The sequence below is a fragment of the Serinus canaria genome, chromosome 25 (genome assembly GCF_022539315.1).
Source record: "Serinus canaria isolate serCan28SL12 chromosome 25, serCan2020, whole genome shotgun sequence".
NCBI classification, from domain to species: domain Eukaryota; kingdom Metazoa; phylum Chordata; class Aves; order Passeriformes; family Fringillidae; genus Serinus; species Serinus canaria.
In genome coordinates this window covers 10,915,760-10,940,805 of record NC_066338.1, presented here as the reverse complement: position 1 = coordinate 10,940,805, position 25,046 = coordinate 10,915,760, and the positions used below count along the sequence as shown (strand labels likewise).

The following is a 25,046-nucleotide window of genomic DNA, read 5'->3' as shown; positions in this document are numbered from 1 at the left end:
AAGGTGTGAGTGCCATGCACCAGTCAGCACGGGCTTGGCACGAGGGTAAGGGCAAGGCTTGGGCCAGCTGCCAAGGGCTCCAAGAGGCTCCAAGATATGGAGCCACCATGGAGGGGCTGAGCAGCTGCCCAGCCCCACGGGGTCTCTGCCCAGGAGCCCACACTGACCTTGCTGGATGCTCTCATCATACACCTTCATGTGCATCACCAGCGTGGTGCTGTTGCGCAGCACCGTCACCTCTGTCCCATCTTTCTTGTTGCAGGTGCCCATCCTCTCAGAGGCCTGGTCAGCCCACCACAGCTTGTCCCCTGGGGTGGGGAGAGAGCAGGAGCTTGTGGCAGCATTCCTCATCAGCTGAGGTGGGCAGGAGAGTTTGGGAAGGGGCAGGAGACAGGGAATGGTGTTGTCCTTGGCAGCCCTCACCCATGATGGCCAGGGCAGTGGCCTTGCTCAGCTGGCTCCTCACGGACTCGATCACCTCCAGGTTGCTGCCATCCAGGTCACACCTGTTGATGGTGCCATTGCCAGAGCTGATCCAGTACAGTTTGCTCTCTGGGTAGTCGATGGCCAGGCCTGGAAAGGATGGGAATGTCACCAGGCTGGTGGCACGCAGGCACCATCACAGATCGGGAGGTGGGATGGGATGGGATGGCATGGCATGGGATGGCATGGCATGGGATGGGATGGCATGGCATGGCATGGGATCCATTGGATGGGATCTATGGGATGGGATTTATGGGATGAGATGGGATGGGATCCACAGGATGGAATGGCATGGGATGAGATGGGATCCACGGGAAGGGATGGGATTGATGGATGGGATGGGATGGGATGGCATGGCATGGCATGGCATGGCATGGCAGGGCATGGGATCCATGGGATGGGATGGGATGGGATGGGATTTATGGGATGAGATGGCATGGGATTCACAGGAAGGGATGGGATGGGATCCATGGTATGGGATCCAGGAGATGGGATGGGATCCATGGGATGGATTGATGGATGGGATGGGTTGGGATGGGATGGGATCGGATGGGATGGGATGGGATGGGATGGGATGGGATGGGATCCATGGGATGGGATGGGATGGGATCCAGGAGATGGGATGGGATCCATGGGATGGGATTGATGGATGGGATGGGTTGGGATGGGATGGGATGGGATCTATGGGATGGGATCCATGGGATGGGATGGGATGGGATGGGATGGGATGGGATGGGATGGGATGGGATGGGATGGGATGGGATCCATGGGATGGGATCCAGGAGATGGGATGGGATCCATGGGATGGGATTGATGGATGGGATGGGTTGGGATGGGATTGATGGATGGGAAGGGATGGGATGGGATCCATGAGATGGGATGGGATCCATGGGATGGGATGGAGAGAGCAGGCAGGTAAGGTCATGGTGACCCAGCACAGGATAGCTGCCACCCCCCCAAGGAGCCAGAGTGGGGACTTGAGGCTCTACAGGACAGCAAGGCGAGGTGGGGGGTCCCGGGGGCCATGGGGGGGTCCCTACCAACAGGTCCCTTCTGGTTGGTGAAGAGGAGCGTGCGGTTGCTGCCATCCATGTTGGCCACACTGATGTTGTCCCCATCTGTCCAGTACAGCTTCCTGCAAGGTGAGGGGACAATGGGCGAGGGGCCATGGTGCCAGCAGCCTCCTGCACCCTCCCAGCCTTGCAGAGCCCCTCACCTGCTCGTGGCACAGCCTGGGCAGCCCCACAGCCCCTTGTCCCTACCCAGGAGGGGGCTTGGGGGTTGCCAAAATCCCGTGCACACCTGGATTGGCACACACTGGTGGGTGCACACTTACCACAGCCTGCTCCCCTTTGCAGATGTACAGACACACAGCACACCCCCCATCTCCTGTGACACTGCTCCTACACGCTGACCCACGGGGACAGCCCCCATTCTCTCCCCCATCACAGGTGTGCACCCTCACACACACCTGTGCCTGCGCACACACCTCTCCCACGAGCACCACGTCCCACCAGACTCACCCCCGGAGCGGGTGCACCACCAGGCAGTGAGGCTTGTCCAGCCCCTGGATCACGGCGTTCTTGAAGGAGCCGTCCAGCCTGGCCACGTTGATCTGCTTCTTGTTGGCGTCGTAGCTGGTCCAGAAGAGATTTCTGGAAACCCAATCCACGGAGAGGCCGTGAGCGTTGGGCAGGTCTGCAAGGGAATGGAGACAGGAACTCGTCAGCTCTGAGGACGGGGCTGGGATGACGCTCAGATGATGAGGAAGGGCAAATCCCAAGGAGCTGAAGGCTTTGGGGGGTCCCAGCTCCCCCAACACCAACCTGCAGACACGACGGTCTCCACGCCGGTGCCGTTGATGAAGGCTCTCTTGATGGTCTGGGTGCGGACATCTGACCAGTAAATGCGCTGCTCCAGAGCGTCGTAGTCCACCACGGTGACGTTGTCGATGTCGGGCACGGTGAAGGAGATGATGTAGTTGTAGTAGGGGTTGTCAATGTCCACGCCCCGGATCTCCATCTGCCGCGCGTACAGCAGGAACTTCTTAAACTCTGCGAGAAGAAGAAGGGCAGAGGTGGGATCTGAGCTCCAGAGCACCCCCTCATCCCCCCTGCCAGCTCCCCAGCAGACCCCTACCATAGCAGGTGGTGTTGTCCTTGTCCAGCTTCATGAGGTGGGGGCAGGCACAGGACAGGGTGCGGTTGTAGTTGATGAGGCAGAGGTGGGAACACGGCCCTTTGCCCCCGTTGGCTTCGCAGGGATTAGGAGCTGCAAAGGGGACAGGACTCAGCGAAACCCCAGCCTTGGGGACACCCACCCAGGAGGCCCCAAGAGCTGCAGCCCCCCCAGACCCTGCCTGCCCATCAAGCATCACCTGATGGGACAAAGGGGCAGCCACAGGGATGAGAGCAGCATCCACCTGCTGCTCCAAGGGGGTGTGGGCTTAGACCAAGTGCCAGTGCCACCCCCTGTTGTCCCCCCACCCCGTCCCCCCACCTGCACTCCCCCAGCCTCACCCAGGGGCTGCCGGGAGGGGTGATACACCTGCAGGTCAAAGGGCTGAGTGTTGGTCCTCTGCACCACGGTCACGTTGTGCCCTGTCCACTTGTTGGCCTTGGCCAAGGTGTTGGTGCGCCAGTCGGTCCAGTAGACCTCCCCCCCGTACAGGGTGACAGCAAAGGGGTGGGACAGGTACTCGTGTCCCCTCAGCACCTCGATGTGCCCCGTCCCATCATACAGGGCTGAGTAGATGGCATCCGACCTGTGCCGGGGGGGAGATGAGGGTGAGGGAGGTGAGGAGGGGGCACCAGGGGTTCTTTAACCCAACAACAGGGTCTAAGGTCTAATCCTGCTGATTTACACCAGGACCCACAGAGGAGAACCCCCAGAGCCGGGGCTGGCATGTGCTGGAGACACAGAGCCCACAGGGTGAAGGCTTCTTGCTTCCAGCCCAGCACAACGCTGAAACCAGGGGAAGATCCACACTGGGAGGGACAAAGAGAGGTGTCCTGGCCCTACCTGGCATCGATCCAGAGGATCCTCTTCTCCAGGTAGTCCACAGTGAGCCCGTTGGGCCATCCCCCCGAGCCCGTCTCCTTGTGGATGGTGCGTCGGCCCGCGCCGCTCATGGAGGCGGCCTCGATGCGGGGCAGGCTGGCATCCCAGTCCGTCCAGAACAAGATCCTGCCAGGAGGAGGGGCTGTCAGCAAGGACAGGAGCCCGTGGCCTCTTCCCCCCACACCATCCCACAGGTGCCAGCGTGTCCTGGTGAGCGCTGTCTCCTCCTGGCTCACCCATAGCGAGGGTCCAGGGCGATGGCGCGGGGGTGCTCGATGTCCCCGGCCAGCAGCGTGGTCCTCATGGTGCCATCCAGCTTGGCCACCTCGATCTGGTCCAGGTTGCTCTCCACCCAGTAGATGTTGCCAGCGATCCAGTCCACGGCCAGTCCCTCGGGGGTGGCCAGGCCGTACTGTATCACCACCTCGAAGCTGGTCAGAGCTGTGGGGCACAAGGTGAGGGCTCAGGGCAGTGCCCCTTCCCCAGCCCACCCAGTACCACCCCCCCCCGTATCCCCAACAGCTCCACCCAGCTCAGCTGGGGTTGATTGTGAGGGGATGTGTCCTCCCCAAACAGGGGCTGAATCATTCCTGTCCATAGTCCAGACCCCAAAGGGCTCAGCACCCCCTATCCATGGACAGACCCAAAAGAGATCAGCACTCTCTATCCATAATCCAGACCCTTAAGGGCCCTGCACCCATCCATAGTCCAGACCCAAAAGAGATCAGCACCCCCAATCCATGGACAGACCCCAAAGCTCAGTCTCCCATCCATAGTCCAGACAGTAAAGGGCTCAGCATCCATTCATTGTCCAGACCCTAAAGAGCTCAGCCCTCATCCATGGCCCTGGCCTCAAAGGGCTCAGTCCCCATCCACAGTCCAGACCTCAAAGCCCCCCAAAGGGCTCAGCATCCATCCATGGTCAGACCCTAAAGAGCTCAGCATCCACCCACAGTCCAAACCCATTCATAGCCCTGGCCCCAAAGGGCTCCCCCATCCCTAATCCTGCCACCGGGCTCCTGTGGGAGCAGCACTGATGGGGAGGGTGTCCTTTCTGTGCCCAGCTGCTGGGCTGCAATTACCAGCAGGGAAGTGCTGGGAATGCTAATTAACTACTGCATAATGAGAGCAGAACAGGACCACTATCAGGGCCATGGGCTTCAGCTGCTGCATCACCGTGACGTGCCACCGAGTCACTGACCCCAGACCTGCACCCCTGCTTTCCCTCCAACCCCCAGCTCCCCCAACCCAAGGCTCCTCACCCCCGTTCTCCAGCAGCTTTCCCCTGTAGATCTTGTCCTCCACCACATCAGTCCAGTACAGGGAGCTCTGGTTGAGGTGGAAGTCCAGGGCGATGGTGTTGCGCAGCCCGGGCACCAGCACGCTGTAGTCCCCTCGGTGCAGGTCGATGCGCCGGATCTCGTGGCGGTTGGAGAAGATGATGAACGGCTTAAAAGGGTCTGGGGAAAGCAGGGCAGGGTCAGCATCAAGGCAGGGGACAGTGCACTCAGCCCCTGTCAGCACAAATCCCACCATCACCCAGCCCTGTCCATCAGCACAACCCCCAGCTCCATGAGAGGACAAACTCCCCCCGAGGCAGCTGGGGGGCTGCTACCAGTCCTTGGTGCCCCCCAAAACACACCCAGGGTTTTGGAAACCTTGCAGAGGATGCCAAGGTCTGGAACAATCCCTGCCAGGTTATTCCTGCAGCTCTCCCCAGCTGCCCCAGCACAGCCAAGGGAAATATGGGGCTGGGGGCTGCAGGATGGGCTCAGCTTTGGCTCCCCTTGGGGCCTGGGCTCTGCCCTTCAGCACATGCTGAGAACTTGCCCAGGCTGCGGCAGCTCTCTCCATCGGGCTCCAGCATCCAGCCCTCGTAGCAGGAGCACTTGACATTGTACTTGTCCTGCTCGCACTTCTGGCTGCACTTGAGGTGCTTGGCACAGTAGCTCTGGATCTGGCAGGTCTTGTTGTCAGCACCCAGCTCCATGCCCAGGGGACAGGAGCACACGATGCCCTCGCCAGGGGCCACCGTGCAGTTGTGGCTGCAGCCTCCGTTGTTGAGGGAACACTGGTCTGTGGGGACAGGACACGGTTGTCACCTCCAGGTGCCACTCCCGGGTCACCCCGTGTCCCCACGCCCGGCCCCGCGCTCACCGCAGAGCTCGCCCTCGTCGGAGCCGTCGCCGCAGTCGTCGGAGCCGTCGCAGAGCTTCTCGGGGGGCAGGCAGATGGAGGTGTTGTTGGCACAGGTGTGAGAGGGGGGTTTGCACACCAGGGACTCGCAGTTCTCCTCGTCAGAGTTGTCCTCGCAGTCGCTGTCCCCGTCACAGACCCAGGCCTTGCTGATGCACCGGGCTGAGGGGAGGGGGTGGGAAGGGGGCAGAGCAGAACCAGTTATTCCAGGCATTCCAGACGTTATTCCACACATGGGGGGCATGGGGGGTGTTTGAGTAGCTCAGGGCTCCCCAAAAGTTGGATGGGACAGGTCAGGGAGGGCCTGGGGGCTCAGAAGGTCAGCCCCAGAACTGGTGCCCCCAGCCCACCAAAGCGTGTCCCATTCCTCAGAGAAGAGCAGAAGGGATCTGAGGATGACACCATCCATCAGGATCATGGTTCACAATTGGCTGCTTGTGTTTCCCCACTATCCCAGCACTGAGGACAGCCCAGCACCCCCAGCTGGGACCCCCTGGCCCCTGCTCTCACCTGAATCCTTGCAGCCAAATTTGACGTTGGGGTCGCAGACGTGGGTGACCCCCTCACAGTTCTTCTCGTCGCTGGAGTCCATGCAGTCGGTGTCACCGTCACAGCGCCAGCGCATGGGGATGCACAGCCCGTCCAGCCTGCACTGGAACTCGTCCGTGTGGCAGCCCCCAGGTGGGCGTGTGGCTGTGGGGAGGGCACTGCTCACTGCCTGCACCCCATGGAGCTGGGGGGCTCCAGGACTGGACAAGTATCGGGCACTCAGACAGCAGGGAAACAGCTGGATGCACCCAGAGGCACAGGATGGGGATCTGGGGCTCCAGGAATGGGCAAGGACCGGGCACTCAGACAGCAGGGAACAGCTGGATGCACCCAGAACCACGAGAGGGGGATTTGGGCACTGAGTGTGGCCAGAGAAAGCTGCAGAATTCCCAGCCTAGAAGCAGGAGGGGGACCTGGGCACTGAGTGTGGCCAGAGAAAGCTGCAGAATTCCCAGCCTAGAAGCAGGAGGGGGACCTGGGCACTGAGTGTGGCCAGAGAAAGCTGCAGAATTCCCTGCATTTTGGGCAATTGCCGTGGCTGGGGGTCCCTCCCATGTGCTGGGGCTCACCCTGGTTGGTGCAGTTGGCGTGGGTCTCGTCACTGTAGTCACCACAGTCGTTGTCCCCGTCGCAGGTCCAGTGCACGGGGATGCAGCGCCCGCTGTTGCATTTGAACTGGTTGCTGGAGCAGGAGTGGCTGCAGCCGGCCTCGTCACTGTTGTCCCCGCAGTCGTTGTCTGCAGAGGGAAGGGGGGCGGGCAGGGGGTCAGCAGGAGCCCGGCCAGGGGGGACTGGCAGGAGGGAGGACAGCAGAGACCCCTCGGAACAACGGGGACAGGACAGACCACGCCACAGACAGGACGTGGGGTGACAGCAGCCCCTCAGCCTGGTGGTGGGACCCCCACCATGGGCTGGAGACCCCCGGCCCTCCCACCCCACAGCACCAGCAGCACACAGAGAAAATGAAACACAGAAACTGCATAGATCAGCCATGAACCTGGGGGGGGCCTGGTCTCCACTCTGGGGACGGGCACTCCTTTGGGGGTGCACCCATGGGGAGGGGGGCTGGGACAGCCAATTTGGGGGGCTCAGATTGCCTGGAGGAAACCCCCATGCCTGCTGTGGGCAGGGGGAGGTGTGGTCTGAGGGTACCTGGACACTGGCAATGCAGCCCCTCTGCCCACCTGGCACGGGGGCCTGGCCTGGGGACCACCACAGGGCTCCAGTGTGGGTGCCCCACCTGAGACTGGCTGAGGGGATTTGTGTCCTGGTGCCTCAGGATGGGCACAAGGATGATGGCACTGATGGGGATGATGGCACTGATGGGGACAATGGCACTGATGGGGACAATGGCACTGATGGGGAGAATGGCACTGCCATCTGCCATGTGGCCTCTCCAGCAGCTCAGCTCCTGCACCTGCCACCCTCAACCTCTCCAGTGCCTCACCAAGAGGAGCTGCCCAAGTGGCTCTGCCCAGTGAGCTGGGAGCACAGTGGCTCCCTGGCACCTGGCATGGCATGTCACCTCCCTGGCACCTGGCATGTCCCTCCTGCTGCTGGGGAGCAAGGGGGACATTGCTGGAGAGCTGGGGGACATCACCAGAGGCACAGGGGGCTTTGCTGGAGAGGAGGGGGCACCACCAGAGGCACAGGGGGCATTGCCAGAGGTACAAGGGGCTTTGCTGGAGAGGAGGGGGGACATCACCAGAGGCACCAGGGGCATTGCCAGAGGCACAGGAGGCATTGCCAGAGGCAGAGGGACATTGCCAGAGGCACCAGGGGCATTGCCAGCGGCACAGGAGGCATTGCCAGAGGCACAGGGGCGTTGCTGGAGAGGACGAGGGCACCACCAGAGACACCAGGGGTATTGCCAGAGGCACAGGGGTATTGCCAGAGGCACAGGGACATTGCTGGAGAGGAGGGGGGCATCACCAGAGGGACCAGGGGCATTGCCAGAGGCACCAGAGGTATTGCCAGAGACATCAGGGGCATTGCCAGAGGCACCAGAGGTATTGCCAGAGACATCAGGGGCATTGCCAGAGGCACCAGGGGTATTGCCAGAGGCACAGGGGGCATTGCCAGAGGCACAGGGGGCATTGCCAGCGGCACCAGGGGTATTGCCAGAGGCACAGGGGGCATTGCCAGTGTCTAGCAGCAGCCCCCAGGGCTCACAGCCCCCTGGAGGGGCAGGTCTGGGGGCTCAGGGGGGCCAGGTGGGGTCTGGTGCATGTTGATCTATGCACTAACCGGTAGGCTTTGGACAGTTCTTTTCGTCAGAGCCATCCCCACAATCTTTTTCTGAAACACAGAACCACCAGACAGGAGCGTGGGCACGGTGACAAACACAACACAGCACAAGTGACAAACACAGCGGGTGGCACAGAGACACCGGGACGTGGACACACGGACACGGACACACAGAGACACCGGGCAGCCTGGGAGGCGAGACCAGAAACAGCAGAGGGTGCTGGGGGAGTGGGGGGCAGCCAGGGTGGGGGTACCCTGATGGTGCTGCAGCTCCTGCCCCGGGCACCTGGCGAGGCTCAGGGCAGCACGAGGGGCTCCAGGCCATGGCCTGGCTGCCACAGGGGGGGATCCCAGGAGAAGGGACCATCCCGTGGCAGGGCCAGCTCCAAGAGAGCTCAGGAAGGGTCCAAGGAGAGTCTGCACCCACAGCTCTGCTCAGCCAGGCACCAGAGTCTCCCCTGCTCTGAAGATGTTCATTATTCCCAGCAAGGCAGAGCGGCTCAAAGATTGATGTAAACTTGTGGGAAAGGAAAATCAAGCTTGGAGCAAACCCTCTGTCCCAGGCCTGGCCCTGGAAAGATCCAAGGGCAGATGGGAGCTGGCTGGGAGAGCTCTCCTGCCTTCCCTGAGGCTGCAGGACCTGGCTCGGCCCCACCAGCAGCTCTGGCCATGCCACACTTTGTTCCAGCAGCAGGGCAGGGTTTTGGAAACCTTGCAGAGGATGCCAAGGTCTGGAACAATCCCTGCCAGGTTATTCCTGCAGCTCTCCCTGCCCCAGCACAGCCAAGGGAAATATTGGGCTGGGGGCTGCAGGATGGGCTCAGCTTCGGCTCACGCCTGCTCCCCTTGGGGCCTGGGCTCTGCCCTTCAGCACATGCTGAGAGCTGGCCCAAATTGCCAGAATGGGGTCCCTGCCAGGCTGCACCCCTGCCTCAGGTCTCGCCATCCCCCCGGGAGCAGCCCGGGGCCGGGTCCTCACCGTTGTCACAGCGCCAGTTGATGTTGATGCAGCGCCCGTTGTTGCAGGTGAACTGTGTCAGGGGGAAGCAGGTCGGGTAGGCTGCAGGGGAGGGAGAGGCACCATCAGCACACCTCGACACACCTCAGGGGACACCTCACGTGCACCCCAACCCTCCCAGCCCCGGGCAGCACCCCCAGTGCTCCCAGTCCCAGCTCACCACACGAGGCAGACTCGTCAGAGCGGTCCCCGCAGTCATCATCCAGGTCACACGTCCAGGAGATGGGGATGCAGCGGCCACTGGCACAGGAGAACTGGTTGGGGGAGCAGGTCCGGGCTGGCCAGGAGGGACAGATGGAGTGTTAATGGTCCATTTTACCTTGTTTTGCCAGGGGAAGCTGGGGAACAACCCCCTGAGCTCCTGCGAGGCCCAGGTGCAAAGCCAAGGTGTGGGCACGTGTGAGACTGCAAAACCTCAGGCTGTGGCTCAGCACGGGCTCTCTTGAGACTCCCTGAGGGCGAGGCAGGGTTCTCACCTGAGCAGGTGGAGTTGGACTCGTCCTCGTTGTTGCCACAGTCGTTGTCCCCGTCGCAGAGCCAGCGGTTGGGGATGCAGCGGTTGTTCTTGCACTTGAAGCGGTCTGAAGGGCAGGTGTGCTGGTCTGTGGGGGGAAACCACACTCAGGACCTGCCCCTCGTCCCACCCCATCCCTCCAACAAAACAAAAACTGGGACAAAAAAGGGCTGGAGCCTCAAACTTGGCATCAGAATCTCAAACAACATTTTCCTCCTACACCTCCTCCTCTCCTCAAGCTGGGGAGGAAACAGAGGGGTCCTGGCTACCCGACCCTGCCCCAACCACTGCCAACACATCTGGAGGAGCCCAAATGCCACCACCCAGGAGGGGTCACGCACGGCAGAGCTCGGGGGCCTCGTCGCTGTTGTCCAGGCAGTCGTTGTCGCCGTCGCATTTCCAGCGCTCCTGGATGCAGCGGTTGTTCTTGCAGGCGAACTCCCCGGGCTGGCACTGCGGCGGGGGGATGTAGGACGGGTTGGCTGCCAAGGGGAAAGCACAGGCAGGATTTTAACCAAGCGATCAAGTGTAGCTTCCCATGGGGAGAGCCCCCACAAGGGTCCCAGCCTACCCTGGCAGGTGACAGTGTCCGAGCCCAGGATCTGGTCCTCGGCACAGGCGCACTGGCGGCCCCGGGGGGTGGCCAGGCACAGGCTGCTGCAGCCCCCGTTGTTCACACGGCATTTGTTGGAGCCCACTGCGGAGGCAAAGGGGTGAGGAGATGGCACCTCAGCACCCAGGGAACCCTGCAGACCCACTGGGGTGCTGGGAGCCCCCAGCCCCAGGGGACAGTCACAGCTGGGTGCCAGCTGGAAACCCCAGGTGAGGCCACAGGGACACAGAGCCTGATGGAATTAGGCTGGGAAAAAGAGGGAAGGCTGGAAGGGCAGGGAATGATCAACAGGAAAGAAAAACAAGGAGCACAGGGACAGCTAAAAGGCAACAAAAAGAGGTGGGGGAAGCTCCGACTAGACCCCCAGCTTCTGGGGGCAGTCAGAGCTGGAAGCCAGCTGGAAACCCCAGGTGAGGCCACGGGGACACAGAGCCTGATGGAATTACGCTGGGAAAAAGACGGAAGGCTGGAAGGGCAGGGAATGATCAACAGGAAAGAAAAACAAGGAGCACAGGGACAGCTAAAAGGCAACAAAAAGAGGTGGGGGAAGCTCCGACTTGACCCCCAGCACCTGGGGGCAGTCACAGCTGGAAGCCAGCTGGAAACCCCAGGTGAGGCCACGGGGACACAGAGCCTGATGGAATTACGCTGGGAAAAAGAGGGAAGGCTGGAAGGGCAGGGCGTGAACAACAGGAAAGAAAAACAAGGATCACAGGGATGGCTAAAAGGCAACAAAAAGAGGTGGGGGGCTGCTCAGGCTCAACCCCCAGCCCCTGGACTCCCTCAATAGCAGTCAGAACTGGACGACAGCTGTAAATGCCACGTGAGGCCACAGGGACACAGAGCCTGATGGAATTAGGCTGGGAAAAAGGGGGAAGGCTGGAAGGGCAGGGAATGATCAACAGGAAAGAAAAACAAGGAGCACAGGGACAGCTAAAAGGCAACAAAAAGAGGTGGGGGAAGCTCCGACTAGACCCCCAGCACCTGGGGGCAGTCACAGCTGGAAGCCAGCTGGAAACCCCAGGTGAGGCCACAGGGACACAGAGCCTGATGGAATTAGGCTGGGAAAAAGACGGAAGGCTGGAAAGGCAGGGAATGATCAACAGGAAAGAAACACAAGGAGCACAGGGACAGCTAAAAGGCAACAAAAAGAGGTGGGGGAAGTTCAGACTCAACCCCCAGCACCTGGGGGCAGTCAGAGCTGGAAGCCAGCTGGAAATGCCAGGTGAGGCCACAGGGACACGGAGCCTGATGGAATTAGGCTGGGAAAAAGAGGGAAGGCTGGAAGGGCAGGGCGTGAACAACAAGAAAGAAAAACAAGGAGCACGGGGACGGCTAAAAGGCAACAAAAAGAGGTGGGGGGCTGCTGAGGACGCTCAGCCTCGCCCCCCAGCCCTTGGCGGGCTCGCACCTTGCTGCTGCTGCGCGTCGTACATGCGGATCTCGAAGATGGGCGGGCGCTCGTTGCGCAGCAGGCTGACGGCCTTGGAGGCCTGGTCCAGGCGGTAGATGCTGCCGCTGCGGTACTCGGTCCAGAAGAGGAAATTGCTGTAGTGGCACAGCCCGAAGGCGTGGTTCAGCTCCGGGCCCTCGTACACGATCTGTGGGTGGGGGGAGGAGAGGGTCTGTTAGCTGGGGTGGGCACTGAGGGACAGGGACAGGGACAGGGACAGGGAAAGGGACAGGGACAGGGACAGGGAAAGGGACAGGGTGATGGGAGGGGAGAGCAGAGAGGCTCCATTAACTGGGATGGGCACTCAGGGACAGGGACAGGGACAGGGACAGGGACAGGGACAGGGAGAGGGGAAGGGAGAGCAGAGAGGCTCTGTTAGGTGGATGGGCACTCAGGGACAGGGACAGGGTGAGGGACAGAGACAGGGACAGGATGTTGGGAGGGGAGAGCAGAGAGGGTCCCTTAGCTGGGATGGGCACTCAGGGACAGGGACAGGGACAAGGACAGGGACAGGGTGATGGGAGGGGAGAGCAGAGAGGCTCCCTTAGCTGGGATGGGCACTCAGGGACAGGGACAGGGTGAGGGACAGAGAGAGGGACAGAGACAGGGACAGGGTGATGGTAGGGGAGAGCAGAGAGGTCCCAGCTCAGCTGTCCCAGTGCTGGGGTGATCAGTGTCCCAGACCCCACTCGCCTTCCTCTCGGTGCCATTGAGATAAACCATCTCGATGCGGTCGTAGAAGGCATCCACCCAGTAGAGGATCTTGGCTGGGATGTCCAGGCTCAGCCCGTTGGGCCACAGGACAGTCTTGGAGGTGATGAAGATGTTTCGGTTGGAACCATCCATCCAAGCCCTCTCAATCTTGCCCCTCTTGCTGTCCTTGGGATCCTCCTCCCAGTCTGTCCAGTACATCCACCTGCCACGGACATTAAGCTGAGCCCTGGCCTGGCCACCACAGCTCGTGACAAGACCCAACCACGTCCCTGTGGCCCCACCACACAGCCCTGCCCACCCAGGCACCCTCACCCATTCAGGGGGTCCACCACGATGGCACGGGGGTGCGTCATCTTCCCCTCGATCAGAGTCTTCCTCGTCTGGGCAGCCTTCTCCAGCCGTGCCACACTGATGGTCTTCTTGGGGCCATCGTCTGTCCAGTACAGGTTGTTCCCCATCCAGTCCACGGCGATCCCCTCCACATTGTGGATGCCTTTGGGGGAAAAGCAGAGTGGGTTTGTCACCAGGAAGTGAAAAGTGGAAGCAACAGCCCCAAAAGGGCCTGATCCTGACCCAAACTGAGGGGGATGATGGACACCCAGCCCCATGGCAAAGTCTGCTACAGCTGGGGCTCTTTGAACACAGAAAACTTTATGGAAAGTCTGCTAGAGCTGTTCTTAGAACAGAGAAAATTTTATGAAATGCTAAATATACTGAAAATTTGGACAGCCCACAGCGATCATATCCACATTGTGGATGCCTTTTGGAAGAAATTGGAGTGGGTTTATCACCAGCCAGGAGGTGAGAAGTGGAAGCAACAGCCCCAGAGGTGCCCAATCCTGACCCAAACTGAGGGGGATGATGGACACCCAGTCCCGTGAGAAACTCTGCTAGAGCTGCTGCTCTTGGAACACATAAAATTTTATGAAATGCTAAATATACTGAAAATTTGGACAGTCCACAGTGATCCCCTCCACATTGTGGATGCCTTTGGGGGAAAAGCAGGGTGGGTTTGTCACCAGGAAGTGAAAAGTGGAAGCCCCAAAAGTGCCAAATCCTAACCCAAACTGAGGGGGATGATGGACACCCAGCCCCATGGGAAACTCTGCTAGAGCTGCTCTTTGAATGGAGAAAACTTCATGAAATGCTAAATACACTGAAAATTTGGACATCCCACAATGATCCCCTCCACATTGTGGATGCCTTTGGGGGAAAAGCAGAGAGGATTTGTCACCAGGAAGTGAAAAGTGGAAGCAACAGCCCCAAAGGTGCCCAATCCTGACCCAAACTGAGGGGGATGATGGACACCCAGACCCACAGGAAAGTCTGCTAGAGCTGCTGCTCTTTGAACAGAAAAAACTTTATGGAAAGTCTGCTAGAGCTGCTCCTGGAACACAGAAAACTTCATGAAATGCTAAATATACTGAAAATTTGGACAGTTCACAGTGATCCCCTCCACATTGTGGATGTCTTTTGGGAGAAATTGGAGTGGGTTTATCACCAGCCAGGAGGTGAAAAGTGGAAGCAACAGCCCCAAAAGTGCCTGATCCTGACCCAGACTGAGGGTCAGGCAGCCCCACAGGAAACTCTGCTAGAGCTGCTGCTCTTTGAACAGAAAAACTTTATGAAATGTTAAATACATTGAAAATTTGGACCACATACATGTCAAGTGGGATCACCCTGAGCTAAGAGAAGTTTGAATATTGTGAGCATTAAGCTCCTTGTCTCTCAGAGAGGTGTACTTGTGTTATCCTTCCTGCAAGGCCAGGCCCCTTGGCCACTCACCATCCTTCAGGATGGTCTCCCGCTCCGTGCCATCGATCTTCTGGCGCCCTATGAGGTAACTGGTGGTGTCAGCAAAGTAGATGAAGCCAGTCTCAGCATGGAAGTCCAGGGCCCGGGGGTTCATCAGGTTCTCGATGGGGATCATGTGCTCATCTGGCACCTTGGCACCCATGTCCATGCCACGGATGATGCCAGGACGCCCCTTCCCGTACACCAGGAACAGCTCGTGCTCGGGCTCTGTGGACAGACAGGGACAGCCGTGGCCACCAGCAGCACCACGGGGGTGGCACGTGCCACTGGGGCTGTTGTGGGGTCACAGCAGAGCCCGTGGCTGCAGCCCCTCACCCCAAAGATTCCCCCAGGAAAGCCAGCACTCACTTTTGCAGGATTTCCCGTCGCTGCCCAGGCTGAACCCGGAGCGGCAGCGGCAGGTCCGGCTCTTGTGGCTGTTCCCGAGCAGGCAGATGTCAGAGCAGCCTCCTGGCTTCCCAAACTGATCTGGCTCGCAGGCGTGGCTCCTCACTGCAACACAGAGAGGGGCTGTAGCTGCTGGGGACACTGAGGGGACAGGGACATGGACACAGCAGGGACAGGGAGCACAGGGCTGCAACCACGGGGACAGGGGGATGTTCTCCTGGGCTGTAGGGGAACTCACTCCTCCCAGGAGCTCCCAGCCAGGCAGGGAAGTGCTGAGCACAGCACAGAGGTGGGAAAGGATTTTCCCATGGGAAGGATCCCTGGGGAGAAGGCAGCATGTCCCAGCACACCACCACAGCCATGTGGCCACACTGCTCCATCCTGCTGCACCAGTGGGACAAGCTCTGGGAGTGGGGACAGCCAGCACCACCCGGAGAGCCCCTTAATCACACTCCTTCCCTGCTCAGAAATCTCCTGATTAATTTTATTTTCTGGAAAACGCCGAGCAGGCTGCAGGCACTAAGAGGATTTATAAGGAGTAAATTGATTAACTGCAGGAAGGTGCTGGGGGTGGAGCAGGCAGGCAGGGATGGATGCAGGGAGGGGTTGGTGCAGCACTGGAGCCTTTCAGCTCCTTGGAATTCCCTCAGTGCTCGGGAGCACCAGAGTGAACGTGCTGGCACTGGGGACAGAGAGTAAGAGGAACCATCAATATTTTAAGATGCCACATTTGCTCCCACATCTCTGTACTCTCCATGATCCATCAACCACGTGGAGCATCTCTCACAGGAAGAGACACAGTGCTAGGAAAGTGGGCACCTCAGGATGCAGGTGCCCACTTCAGCAGGACCCTGGTGAGCAGGAATCCCAGAATCCCTGAGGTCAGAAAAGACCTCCAAGATCACCGAGTCCAACCTGTGACCAATCCCCACCTTATCAACCCAAGCAGAGCACTGAGTGCCACATCCACTCAACCCTTGCACACCCCCAGAGACGGGGACCCCCAACGGGAAAAATTCCTCCTGAAACCCCACCCAAGCCCCTGGCAGAGGAACCAGGGAGCTGTTACTCCAAAGGGAGGGTCCCACCTGTGGGCTGGCGCCGCTGGTGGTAGATGTGCAGCGCTCCACCCTTGTCCACCCGTGTCACCACCTGGTACTCGGTGCTGTTGAAGCGGTTGACGCGGATGACGCTGGTTTTCTGCTGGGCGTTGGCGTTGTCCGAGTTGGTGGCATACAGGTAATTCTCAAAGACAGTCAGCCCGTACAGGTGCTCGATCTGGAAGGTACCAGGTGAGGCCATAAGGGATTGAGGAGTTGTGAGAGCCACAAGGGATTGAGGAGTTGTGAGAGCCACAAGGGATTGAGGAGTTGTGAGAGCCACAAGGGATTCAGGAGTTGTGAGAGCTACAAGGGATTGAGGAGTTGTAAGATCCACAAGAGATTTAGGAGCTGTGAGAGCCACAAGGGATTCAGGAGTTGCGAGAGCCACATGGGATTCAGGAGTTGTGAGAGCTACAAGGGATTGAGGAGTTGTAAGATCCACAAGGGATTTAGGAGCTGTGAGAGCCACAAGGGATTCAGGAGTTGCGAGAGCCACATGGGATTCAGGAGTTGTGAGAGCCACATGGGATTGTGGAGCTGTGAGAACCACAAGGGATTCAGGAGTTGTGAGAGCTACATGGGATTGATGAGTTGTGAGATCCACAAGGGATTGTGGAGCTGTGAGATCCACAAGGGATTGAGGAGTTGTGAGAGCAACAAGGGATTCAGGAGTTGTGAGAGCTACAGAGTTGTGAGAGCCACAAGGGATTTAGGAGTTGGTGGCGTACAGGCAGTTCTCAAAGACAGACCATACAGGTGTTCAATCTGGAAGGCACCATGTGAGGCCATAAGGGATTTAGGAGTTGTGAGAGCCACAAGAGATTTAGGAATTGTGGGAGCCACAAGAGATTTAGGAGCTGTGAGAGCCACAAGGGATTCAGGAATTGTGGGACCCAGGCTCCAGGACATGCAAAATCCTCAATCCCACCTGATGGCTCTCATCCATCAGTGATGGCCATCCCATCCCATAACTCCTGTCCATCACTGACCATCAGCGATGACCATCCCACCTGATGGCTCCTGTCCATCACTGACCATCAGCGATGACCATCCCACCTGATGGCTCCTGTCCATCACTGACCATCAGTGATGGCCATCCCACCTGATGGCTCCTGTCCATCACTGACCATCAGTGATGGCCATCCCATCCCATAACTCCTGTCCATCACTGACCATCAGTGATGGCCATCCCATCCCATAACTCCTGTCCATCACTGACCATCAGCGATGACCATCCCACCTGATGGCTCCTGTCCATCACTGACCATCAGTGATGGCCATCCCACCTGATGGCTCCTGTCCATCACTGACCATCAGCAATGACCATCCCACCTGATGGCTCCTGTCCATCACTGACCATCAGTGATGGCCATCCCATCCCATAACTCCTGTCCATCACTGACCATCAGTGATGGCCATCCCATCCCATAACTCCTGTCCATCACTGACCATCAGTGATGACCATCCCACCTGATGGCTCCTGTCCATCACTGACTATCACTGTGGTCTTGCCCACCAGGATCATCCTTGGCAGGACCACGCTCAGCGCTCAGCACATTCTTTGCTGGACCACCAACGTCACAACTGCAGACCAGCAGCACCCAGGACGCCGAGCTTGGATCCCTCTCCCCCAGAGCCACTCACCAGGATGCCCTGGATGATGGTGTGCCTGTTCTTGCCCTCATAGTCCACCACCTCGATGTAGTCCAGGTAGGCATCAGCCCAGTAGACCAGGCGGTTCACCAGGTCCAGGGTGATGCCGTGGGGGAAGACGATCTTGCTGTCCACCAGCTTGGTGCGGTTCTGCCCGTCCATGTCGCAGCGCTCCACCTTGGGGATCTGCCCGTAGTCGGTGAAGAACACCTTGCTGTGAGGGAAGAGCAGGGCAGCGAGCTCAGGGCCAGGGAGGACAGGGATGTGTGGATGCCTCTCTGCTGCTCAGAGTGACCTTGAGACACGTTAGAAAGTCTCTTTTCTTAGCCCAGCAGCTGGAGAAGGAGTCAGAACTCTTCAGTTCTTGATCTCAAGACTGTTTATTGTTTCTTATCTATAAAATTCTTTCTCTGACCCACTGAGGTCTGTCTGGCAGGTGGGGTTGAGGCACACTGGTGTTATTTTTTATACCAAAAACTATCTGTACTTTATTTACAATAACTTCCCAATCCCTATCACCTACATTAGACAGCCTTCTCTACTCTAAACCACCCCAAAAGTGCCACCATCACAGCAGAAGATGGAGGCCAAGAAGGAGGAGAAAGGCTGGACACACTTGGATTCTTCCATCTTGCCTCCTGAACCTCCATTCTAAAAACCCCAAAAATCGATTTTTCACCCCGTGACAAACAATTATTCTACTTAAACTTTCTTGACTTGTAATCCTTCATATAAAGGTTGGGAATTGTTTTTTCCAAGGGCTAAATCAAAGGCACAGGGGTCTTGGGCTCTGTGCCAAAGTCTCTGAGCCCTCCCAGGCAAGAGCTCGAGTCCTCCAGGGCAGCCAGAGGAATTTTCTGGGTGCCAACAGATGCCCACAGGGATGGCACAGAGCTCCTGGGAGCTTCAGATGTGTTGGTGCCACTGGAAGAGACCCACATGCACCTGTGGGGTTGCACAGGTGAAAACACAACCTGAGGCAGCTGCTTGTGGTGGCAACTCCCTACACAGCACAGCAGAGCCAGGGATCAGCACTGCCACCAGAGAGCCCGAGGGACTCAACTCAGTCACCTCTGGGGCTTGTCTGCACCAGCCCTGGAGTCTCTCTCCAGGATTCTCTGAGATATTTGTTTGTTTATATGAAATACTCCTGATTTTCTGCTCAATAACAGCAGCTTTTTCCACCCCAGCCAGGAGGGAAGTGCCCATCAGGAAAGCAGCTGGCAAGGAGGGGAATTTTCCTCTTTAGTGGTTACTCTGCTCTGGCAGCCGTGGCCTCAGCCACACCAGCTCCCAGGGGCTGGCAGCTGCCAGGGGTGCCCTGAGCTGCTCCCATGATTCAGCATCCTGGCATCCCCGTCCTCAGGGCTGTGCAGGAGGCAGTGGTTGGGCACATGGGCACGAGGGAGCTGCTCTGGCTGTGCACAGAGCCACCCCAGCTCCCAAAACCCAACCCAGCTCCCAAAACCCATCCCAGCTCCCAAAAGCCACCCAAGCTCCCAAAAGCCACCCCAGATCCCAAAACCCATCCCAGCTCCTAAAAGCCACCCCAGATCCCAAAACCCATCCCAGTTCCCAAAAGCCACCCCAAATCCTAAAAGCCACCCCAGCTCCCAAAAGCCACTCCAGCTCACAAAAGTCATCCCAACTCCCAAAAGCCACTCCAGCTGCCAAAACCCACCCCAGCCCCAGCTCCCAAAAGCCACCCCAGCTCCCAAAAGCCACCCCAGTTCCCAAAACCCACCCCAGCCCCAGCTCCCCAAACCCACCCCAGCTCCCAAAAGCCACCCCAGCTGCCAAAAGCCACTCCAAATCCCAAAAGCCACCCCAGCTCCCAAAACCCACCCCAGCTCCCAAAACCCACCCCAGCTCCTAAAACCAACCCCAGCTCCCAAAAGCCACCCCAGCTCCCAAAACCCACCCCAGCCCCAGCTCCCCAAACCCACCCCAGTTCCCAAAACCCACCCCAGCTCCCAAAAGCTGGAGCAAAGCTGTGCCCACGCTGTGTGGCACGAGCTGGAAGCAGCAGCAGCTTCTCCTGAGCTGGGCCAGGTGTGTCCCACAGGACTGGCCCACACACAGCACCTCCCCCAGGCCAGGCTGGGTGGGAAGGGTCCCTGCAGAGAGGGCTCAGCAAGGTAGAGGAAACCCCCCAGCCCAGAGGGACAGGCCACCAATTGTCCCCAATTTGCCAATTGTCCCCAAGGGTGGTGAATTCCCAGGACTCACCCCATGGCTGGGTCCAGTGCAATTCCCTTGGGGTTGTAGAGCTCCAGGTCCAGCAGGGTGACACAGGTGTCCCCGTTCTTGTTGCACACGAAGATCCTGTCATCGATGTCATCCACGAAGTAGAAGTTGCCCGTGAGCCAGTCGATGGCCATCTGCTCCACATCTGGGCCAGGAGAGGGAGGGAAGGGGCTGAGGCAGGGAGGGACAGAGCCAGGAGCCCCCCAGGGTCACAAACATCAGCACAGCCAAGGAATGAGCCCGTGGGAGCTGTGAATGCACTGGGACCTGCACCCCTACCAAGGATCTGCCCTGGTCACCCTGCAAGGAGCCACCGGGGGCCCAGAGGGCACCTACAGCATCCACAGGGCACCCACAGGGCACCCTCAGCACCCACAGCACCCAGAGCACCCACAGGGCACCCACAGCATCCACAGGGCACCCACAGGGCACCCACAGGGTACCCTCAGCACCCACTGGGCACCCAGAGGGCACACACAGCATCCAGAGCACCCACAGGGCACCTACAGCACCTACGGGGCACCCACAGGGCACCTACAGCATCCAGAGCACCCACAGGGCACCTACAGTACCTACGGGGCACCCACAGGGCACCCAGAGCACCCAGAGCACCCACAGGGCACCTACAGCACCTACGGGGCACCCAGGGCACCCAGAGCAACCAGAGCATCCAGAGCACCCAGAGCACCCACAGGGCACCTACAGCACCCACAGGGCACCCACAGGGCACCCACAGCATCCAGAGCACCCACAGGGCACCCTCAGCACCCACAGCATCCACAGCACCCACAGGTAGCCCAGAGGGCACCTACAGCACCTACAGGGCACCCACAGGGCACCCACAGCACCCAGAGTACCCACAGGGCACCTACAGCACCCACAGGGCACCCAGAGCATCCAGAGCACCCACAGGGCACCTACAGCACCCACAGGGCACCCAGAGCATCCAGAGCACCCACAGGGCACCCAGAGCACCCACAGGGCACCCAGGGAATCCAGAGCACCCACAGGGCATCCATGGCACCATGGCAGCCCATCCTCTGCTCCCCAGGGAGACCTGCTGCCCCCAGACAAGCCAGAGACATCACACACAGCCAGGAGAGCATCTGGCATGAACATCCTGCAGGAAAACTGGGAATTCATCCCACAGGAACACTGGGAATTCACCCTGCAGCAACACTGGGAATTTATCCTGAAGAAACCCTAGGAATTCATCCCGCAGGAATATTGGGAATTCATCCTGCAGGAATATTGGGAAATTCATCCCACAGGAATATTGGGAATTCATTCCTCAGAAACCCTAGGAATTCATCCCACAGGAACACTGGGAATTCATTCCTCAGAAACCCTAGGAATTCATCCCGCAGGAACCCCAGTGGGGCAGGGGAAGCTCTGCCAGGTGACTGCTGGAGAAGGGAGTGGGCAGCAGGGAAGGGGCTCCAACAGCTCCAGGGGATGGGACCCGTGGCACCCAGGGCAGATCCTGCTGGGCAAAGTGGGAGCAGAGCTAATCCAGAGCTGCAGGGACACCCTGGGGCCTGGAGCAGGTGAGAGACAGCACCTGGCAGGCAGCGTGTGAGTATTTAATTAAACCAGTGAAAGCCAGTGAGTGTTTAATTAAACCAGTTAAATCCTATCAGCCCAACGGGCCTGAATTCCTGCCTGGCCACCGGGGCAGGGCTCAGCTGCTCAGCCCCTCCTGAGCCTGCCAGGCCAGAGGCCAGGCTGAGGGGCTGCAGCTCCCAGAGATCCCCAGGGTTTTGGAGAGCTGTCCTTTGGATTGGAGCCCCCCCAGACCCTGCACCCCCAGCACTGCAGCACCACAGCCAGCACGGACAGGGCAGAGCAGGGATGGGGCACGGCAGCCCTGGCCAGAAGGACCCAGAGGTGGAGCCCTGGAGGAAGGAGCAGGGATGGGGCACAGCAACCCCCAGTCCCAGCATCCTGAGGCCAGCAGGACTCAGAGAGCTCTGGAGGAAGGAGCAGGGATGGGGCACAGTGACCCCCAGTACCAGCATCCCAAGCCAGCAGGACCTGGACAGCCCTGGAAGAGCAAGGATAGGGCACAGTGACCCCCAGATCCAGCACCCCAAGGCCAGCAGGACTCAGAGAGCACTGGAAGAGCAAGGATGGGCCACAGCAACCCCCAGCCTCAGGACCCCAAGGCCAGCAGGACCCAGACAGCTCTGGAGGAGTAAGGATGGGGCACATCAACCCCCAGTCCCAGCACTCCGAGGCCAGCAGGACTCAGAGAGCTCTGGAGGAAGGAGCAAGGATGGGGCACAGTGACCCCCCCCAGCCCCAGGACCCCAAGGCCAGCAGGACTCAGAGAGCACTGGAAGAGCAAGGATGGGGTACAGCAACCCCCAGCCTCAAAACCCCAAGGTCAGCAGGACATGGACAGCCCTAGAGGAGCAGAGATGGGGCACAATGACCCCCAGATCCAGCACCCCAAGGCCAGCAGGACTTGGACAGCCCTGGAGGAGCAGGGATGGGCCACAGCAGCCTCTCAGCCTGAGCACCCTGGGGTCAGCAGGACCCAGACAGCCCCAGAGGAGCAAGGATGGGCCACAGCAACCCCCAGCCCCAGGACCCCAAGGTCAGTGAGACCCAGACAGCCCTGGTGGAGCAGGGCCAGACAGCACTGAATGATTAACCAACACAGAGGGAAAACACGAATCCAGCCAGGAGGTTTTGCAATGCCCCCACCCACCCTGGTCCGGGGCCTCTCCCTCCACGCTGGGATGCCGAGTCCTGGGAGGAGCACACAGAGAGTTTGGGGTGCAAAACCCCAATCCCCATCCCTGAGTGACCCAGGCCAGCTCACCCAGCTCACTCTGTGGCCCTGGGGACAGGGATGGGGACAGTGATGCCGACACTGACCCCCCCACCCTCCGGAAGGGCGAGGCTGCAGCGCCCGCAGCCACCACCCGGCGAGAGGCAGCTCGTAAAAACAAGTGGGAACAGCCCGAGCCAAGGAATGAGCATCAGCCCCAAACAGGGCTCCCAATGCACTGCCCAACGTGCCAGGGCTGGCACAGGACTTGTGGGTGCTCCTGCTCCAACCAGGACCCCCCAGCTCCTGGGGCAAGAGGGGTTTGGGATGAAAACCACCAAAAAATGTACACGGAGAGTTTGGGGTGCACAAACCCCAATCCCCATCCCTGAGTGACCCAGGCCAGCTCACTTTGTGGCCCTGGGGACAGGGATGGGTGCCAAGGGCCACGTTCTGCCCCCAGGACAGAGCCCTGCTGTCACCCACAGCCCTCCCCTGCTCCCCAAACCCCCCTGTGACGTGGGGAGGGGGCGGCTGGGGCGAGAAACACTCGAGCAAAGGGATGTAAAAAACAAGTGGGAACAGCCTGAGCCAAGGAATGAGCATCAGCCCCAAACAGGGCTCCCAATGCACTGCCCAACGTGCCAGGGCTGGCACAGGATTTGTGGGTGCTCCTGCTCCAAGCAGGACCCCCCAGCTCCTGGGGCAAGAGGGGATGAAAACCACCTAAAAACGCACAATGGGGTGCCAAGGGGTTCTGTCCTCGAGACAGAGCCCTGCTGTCACCCACAGCCCTTCCCCTGCTCCCCAAACCCCCCTGTGACGTGGGGAGGGGGCGGCAGGGCCCTGCCGGGGCGAGAAACACTCGAGCAAAGGGATGTGCAAGAATTCCCCAAAAAAAGCAGGTCTTGGCTGGCGCCTGCGTGGCTGAGTCAGAGTCACAGGACCGGGGGAGAGATCCAAGCAGGGGCGGATGGGGAGCGTTGGCAGAACGGCTCGGGGGGCCCTCAACCCCCCCACCCATGGCTCAGACCCCCCCATTCTCCTCCTCGAGGGGTCCAACCACCTCTGTGCCATCACCAGAGCCCCTTTCCCACCTCTCCTGCCTCTCCCTCCGAGCCGGAGCCGAGTCCAAAGAGGAATCCAAAGGGAAAACGGCCAAAACAAGGCACAGACTTCCAGCCCCCCGCTCCCCCCACACCCATCCTGCCCCAGCCCAGGTGAAAAGAGGGTCCTGGTCCACCTGGGGGTCTCTGGGCAGGCCCCAGCTCCAAGCAGGGCAGCCCAGGGCCGGGGGGCTGGGGGTGACGCAAGCACTTGCTCCTCTCCCAGGCTTTATTTTTGCAGCTGGAAAGCATTACCCTCCTCAAAGGCTTTTGTTTTCCAGCTTTCCTCCTTCTCTCCCTGCTCACCATCCTCCCCTCTCCTTCGTAGGAATCACTTTTTATTTCTTTATTATTACCACGGGTTGTTATTATCATCAGCATTGTTATTTTCACCATCATCATCATCATTATCATTATTATTATTATTATTATTTTCAGCCCTTTCTTGTAGCCTCAGCTAAACCTGGATTTCCTCTTGAACTTCTGGTGGAAGCTAATTTAGAAAACAGCTATTTTTAACCCCTGGCATTGGCCTGCAGACACTTTAACCCCCCCTCCTTCTCAATTTTTGGAGAGGGGGGGAGTCTCCCCCTGTGCCCCCTCCCAAGAATGGGTGCCCAGGGATGGTGCCACGACCACCCATGGCCATCAAACACCCTTTGTACCCATCTGAGGGGACCAGCAGGGCTGACCCTGTCCCCTGGAGGGGTCGTAGGTGATTTCCACAGAGAATCCCAGGGGCAGAGAACACCCCCCCCCCCTTCCCCCAGCCCCCCTCGGGTGCCTCTCCCCACCAAAATTCCCATCCTGGAATGAATCCTCCTCCTTGCTCAACCTCGGCGATTGCAACACGCCCAGCTCATTTCCCAAGATTTATTTATTTGAGAGCCTTTGGAAGGGAGCTGGTGGGGGCAGAGAGCAGGGAATGTCAGCTTTCCAAGGCTCTTCCTGGGACAGGCAGCCAAAAACCCTCACAGGGACGGGGACAGGGACGGGGTCCAGGCCAGCAGCCCCGCTCGGGGCAGGGGGAGGTGGCCTTGCCAGCAGGGAGGGCAGATGGAGGGAGCGTGGAAGATGAAGGAACTTCATTAAAATTGCTCAACAGGGGCGGG

At 59.3% G+C, this 25,046-nt stretch overlaps 1 protein-coding gene across 6 annotated transcripts in view; it reads right to left on the bottom strand.

Moving 5' to 3' along the window:
• LRP1 (LDL receptor related protein 1) overlaps positions 1-25,046 on the bottom strand; it is a 108,247-nt gene that overhangs the window by 42,960 nt on the left and 40,241 nt on the right. For all 6 annotated transcript variants that reach the window (XR_007779572.1, XM_050983784.1, XM_050983787.1 and 3 more), the window contains exons 7-33: positions 20,035-20,197; positions 17,797-18,019; positions 16,138-16,327; positions 15,011-15,154; positions 14,633-14,869; positions 13,160-13,340; positions 12,827-13,049; positions 12,092-12,281; positions 10,639-10,764; positions 10,409-10,549; positions 10,030-10,155; positions 9,714-9,830; positions 9,515-9,595; positions 6,858-7,025; positions 6,250-6,432; positions 5,701-5,901; positions 5,374-5,619; positions 4,806-5,003; positions 3,780-3,984; positions 3,505-3,669; positions 3,003-3,247; positions 2,623-2,754; positions 2,310-2,537; positions 2,007-2,181; positions 1,524-1,618; positions 424-573; positions 168-308 (exon numbers count right to left, since the gene is read on the bottom strand). Coding sequence is in view for 5 of the 6 variants with exons in the window: in XM_050983784.1 (XP_050839741.1) it covers positions 168-308; positions 424-573; positions 1,524-1,618; positions 2,007-2,181; positions 2,310-2,537; positions 2,623-2,754; positions 3,003-3,247; positions 3,505-3,669; positions 3,780-3,984; positions 4,806-5,003; positions 5,374-5,619; positions 5,701-5,901; positions 6,250-6,432; positions 6,858-7,025; positions 9,515-9,595; positions 9,714-9,830; positions 10,030-10,155; positions 10,409-10,549; positions 10,639-10,764; positions 12,092-12,281; positions 12,827-13,049; positions 13,160-13,340; positions 14,633-14,869; positions 15,011-15,154; positions 16,138-16,327; positions 17,797-18,019; positions 20,035-20,197 (4,674 nt within the window). In the remaining variant the exon portion in view is untranslated. The remainder of the gene's footprint in view (positions 1-167; positions 309-423; positions 574-1,523; positions 1,619-2,006; positions 2,182-2,309; positions 2,538-2,622; positions 2,755-3,002; positions 3,248-3,504; positions 3,670-3,779; positions 3,985-4,805; positions 5,004-5,373; positions 5,620-5,700; positions 5,902-6,249; positions 6,433-6,857; positions 7,026-9,514; positions 9,596-9,713; positions 9,831-10,029; positions 10,156-10,408; positions 10,550-10,638; positions 10,765-12,091; positions 12,282-12,826; positions 13,050-13,159; positions 13,341-14,632; positions 14,870-15,010; positions 15,155-16,137; positions 16,328-17,796; positions 18,020-20,034; positions 20,198-25,046) is intronic.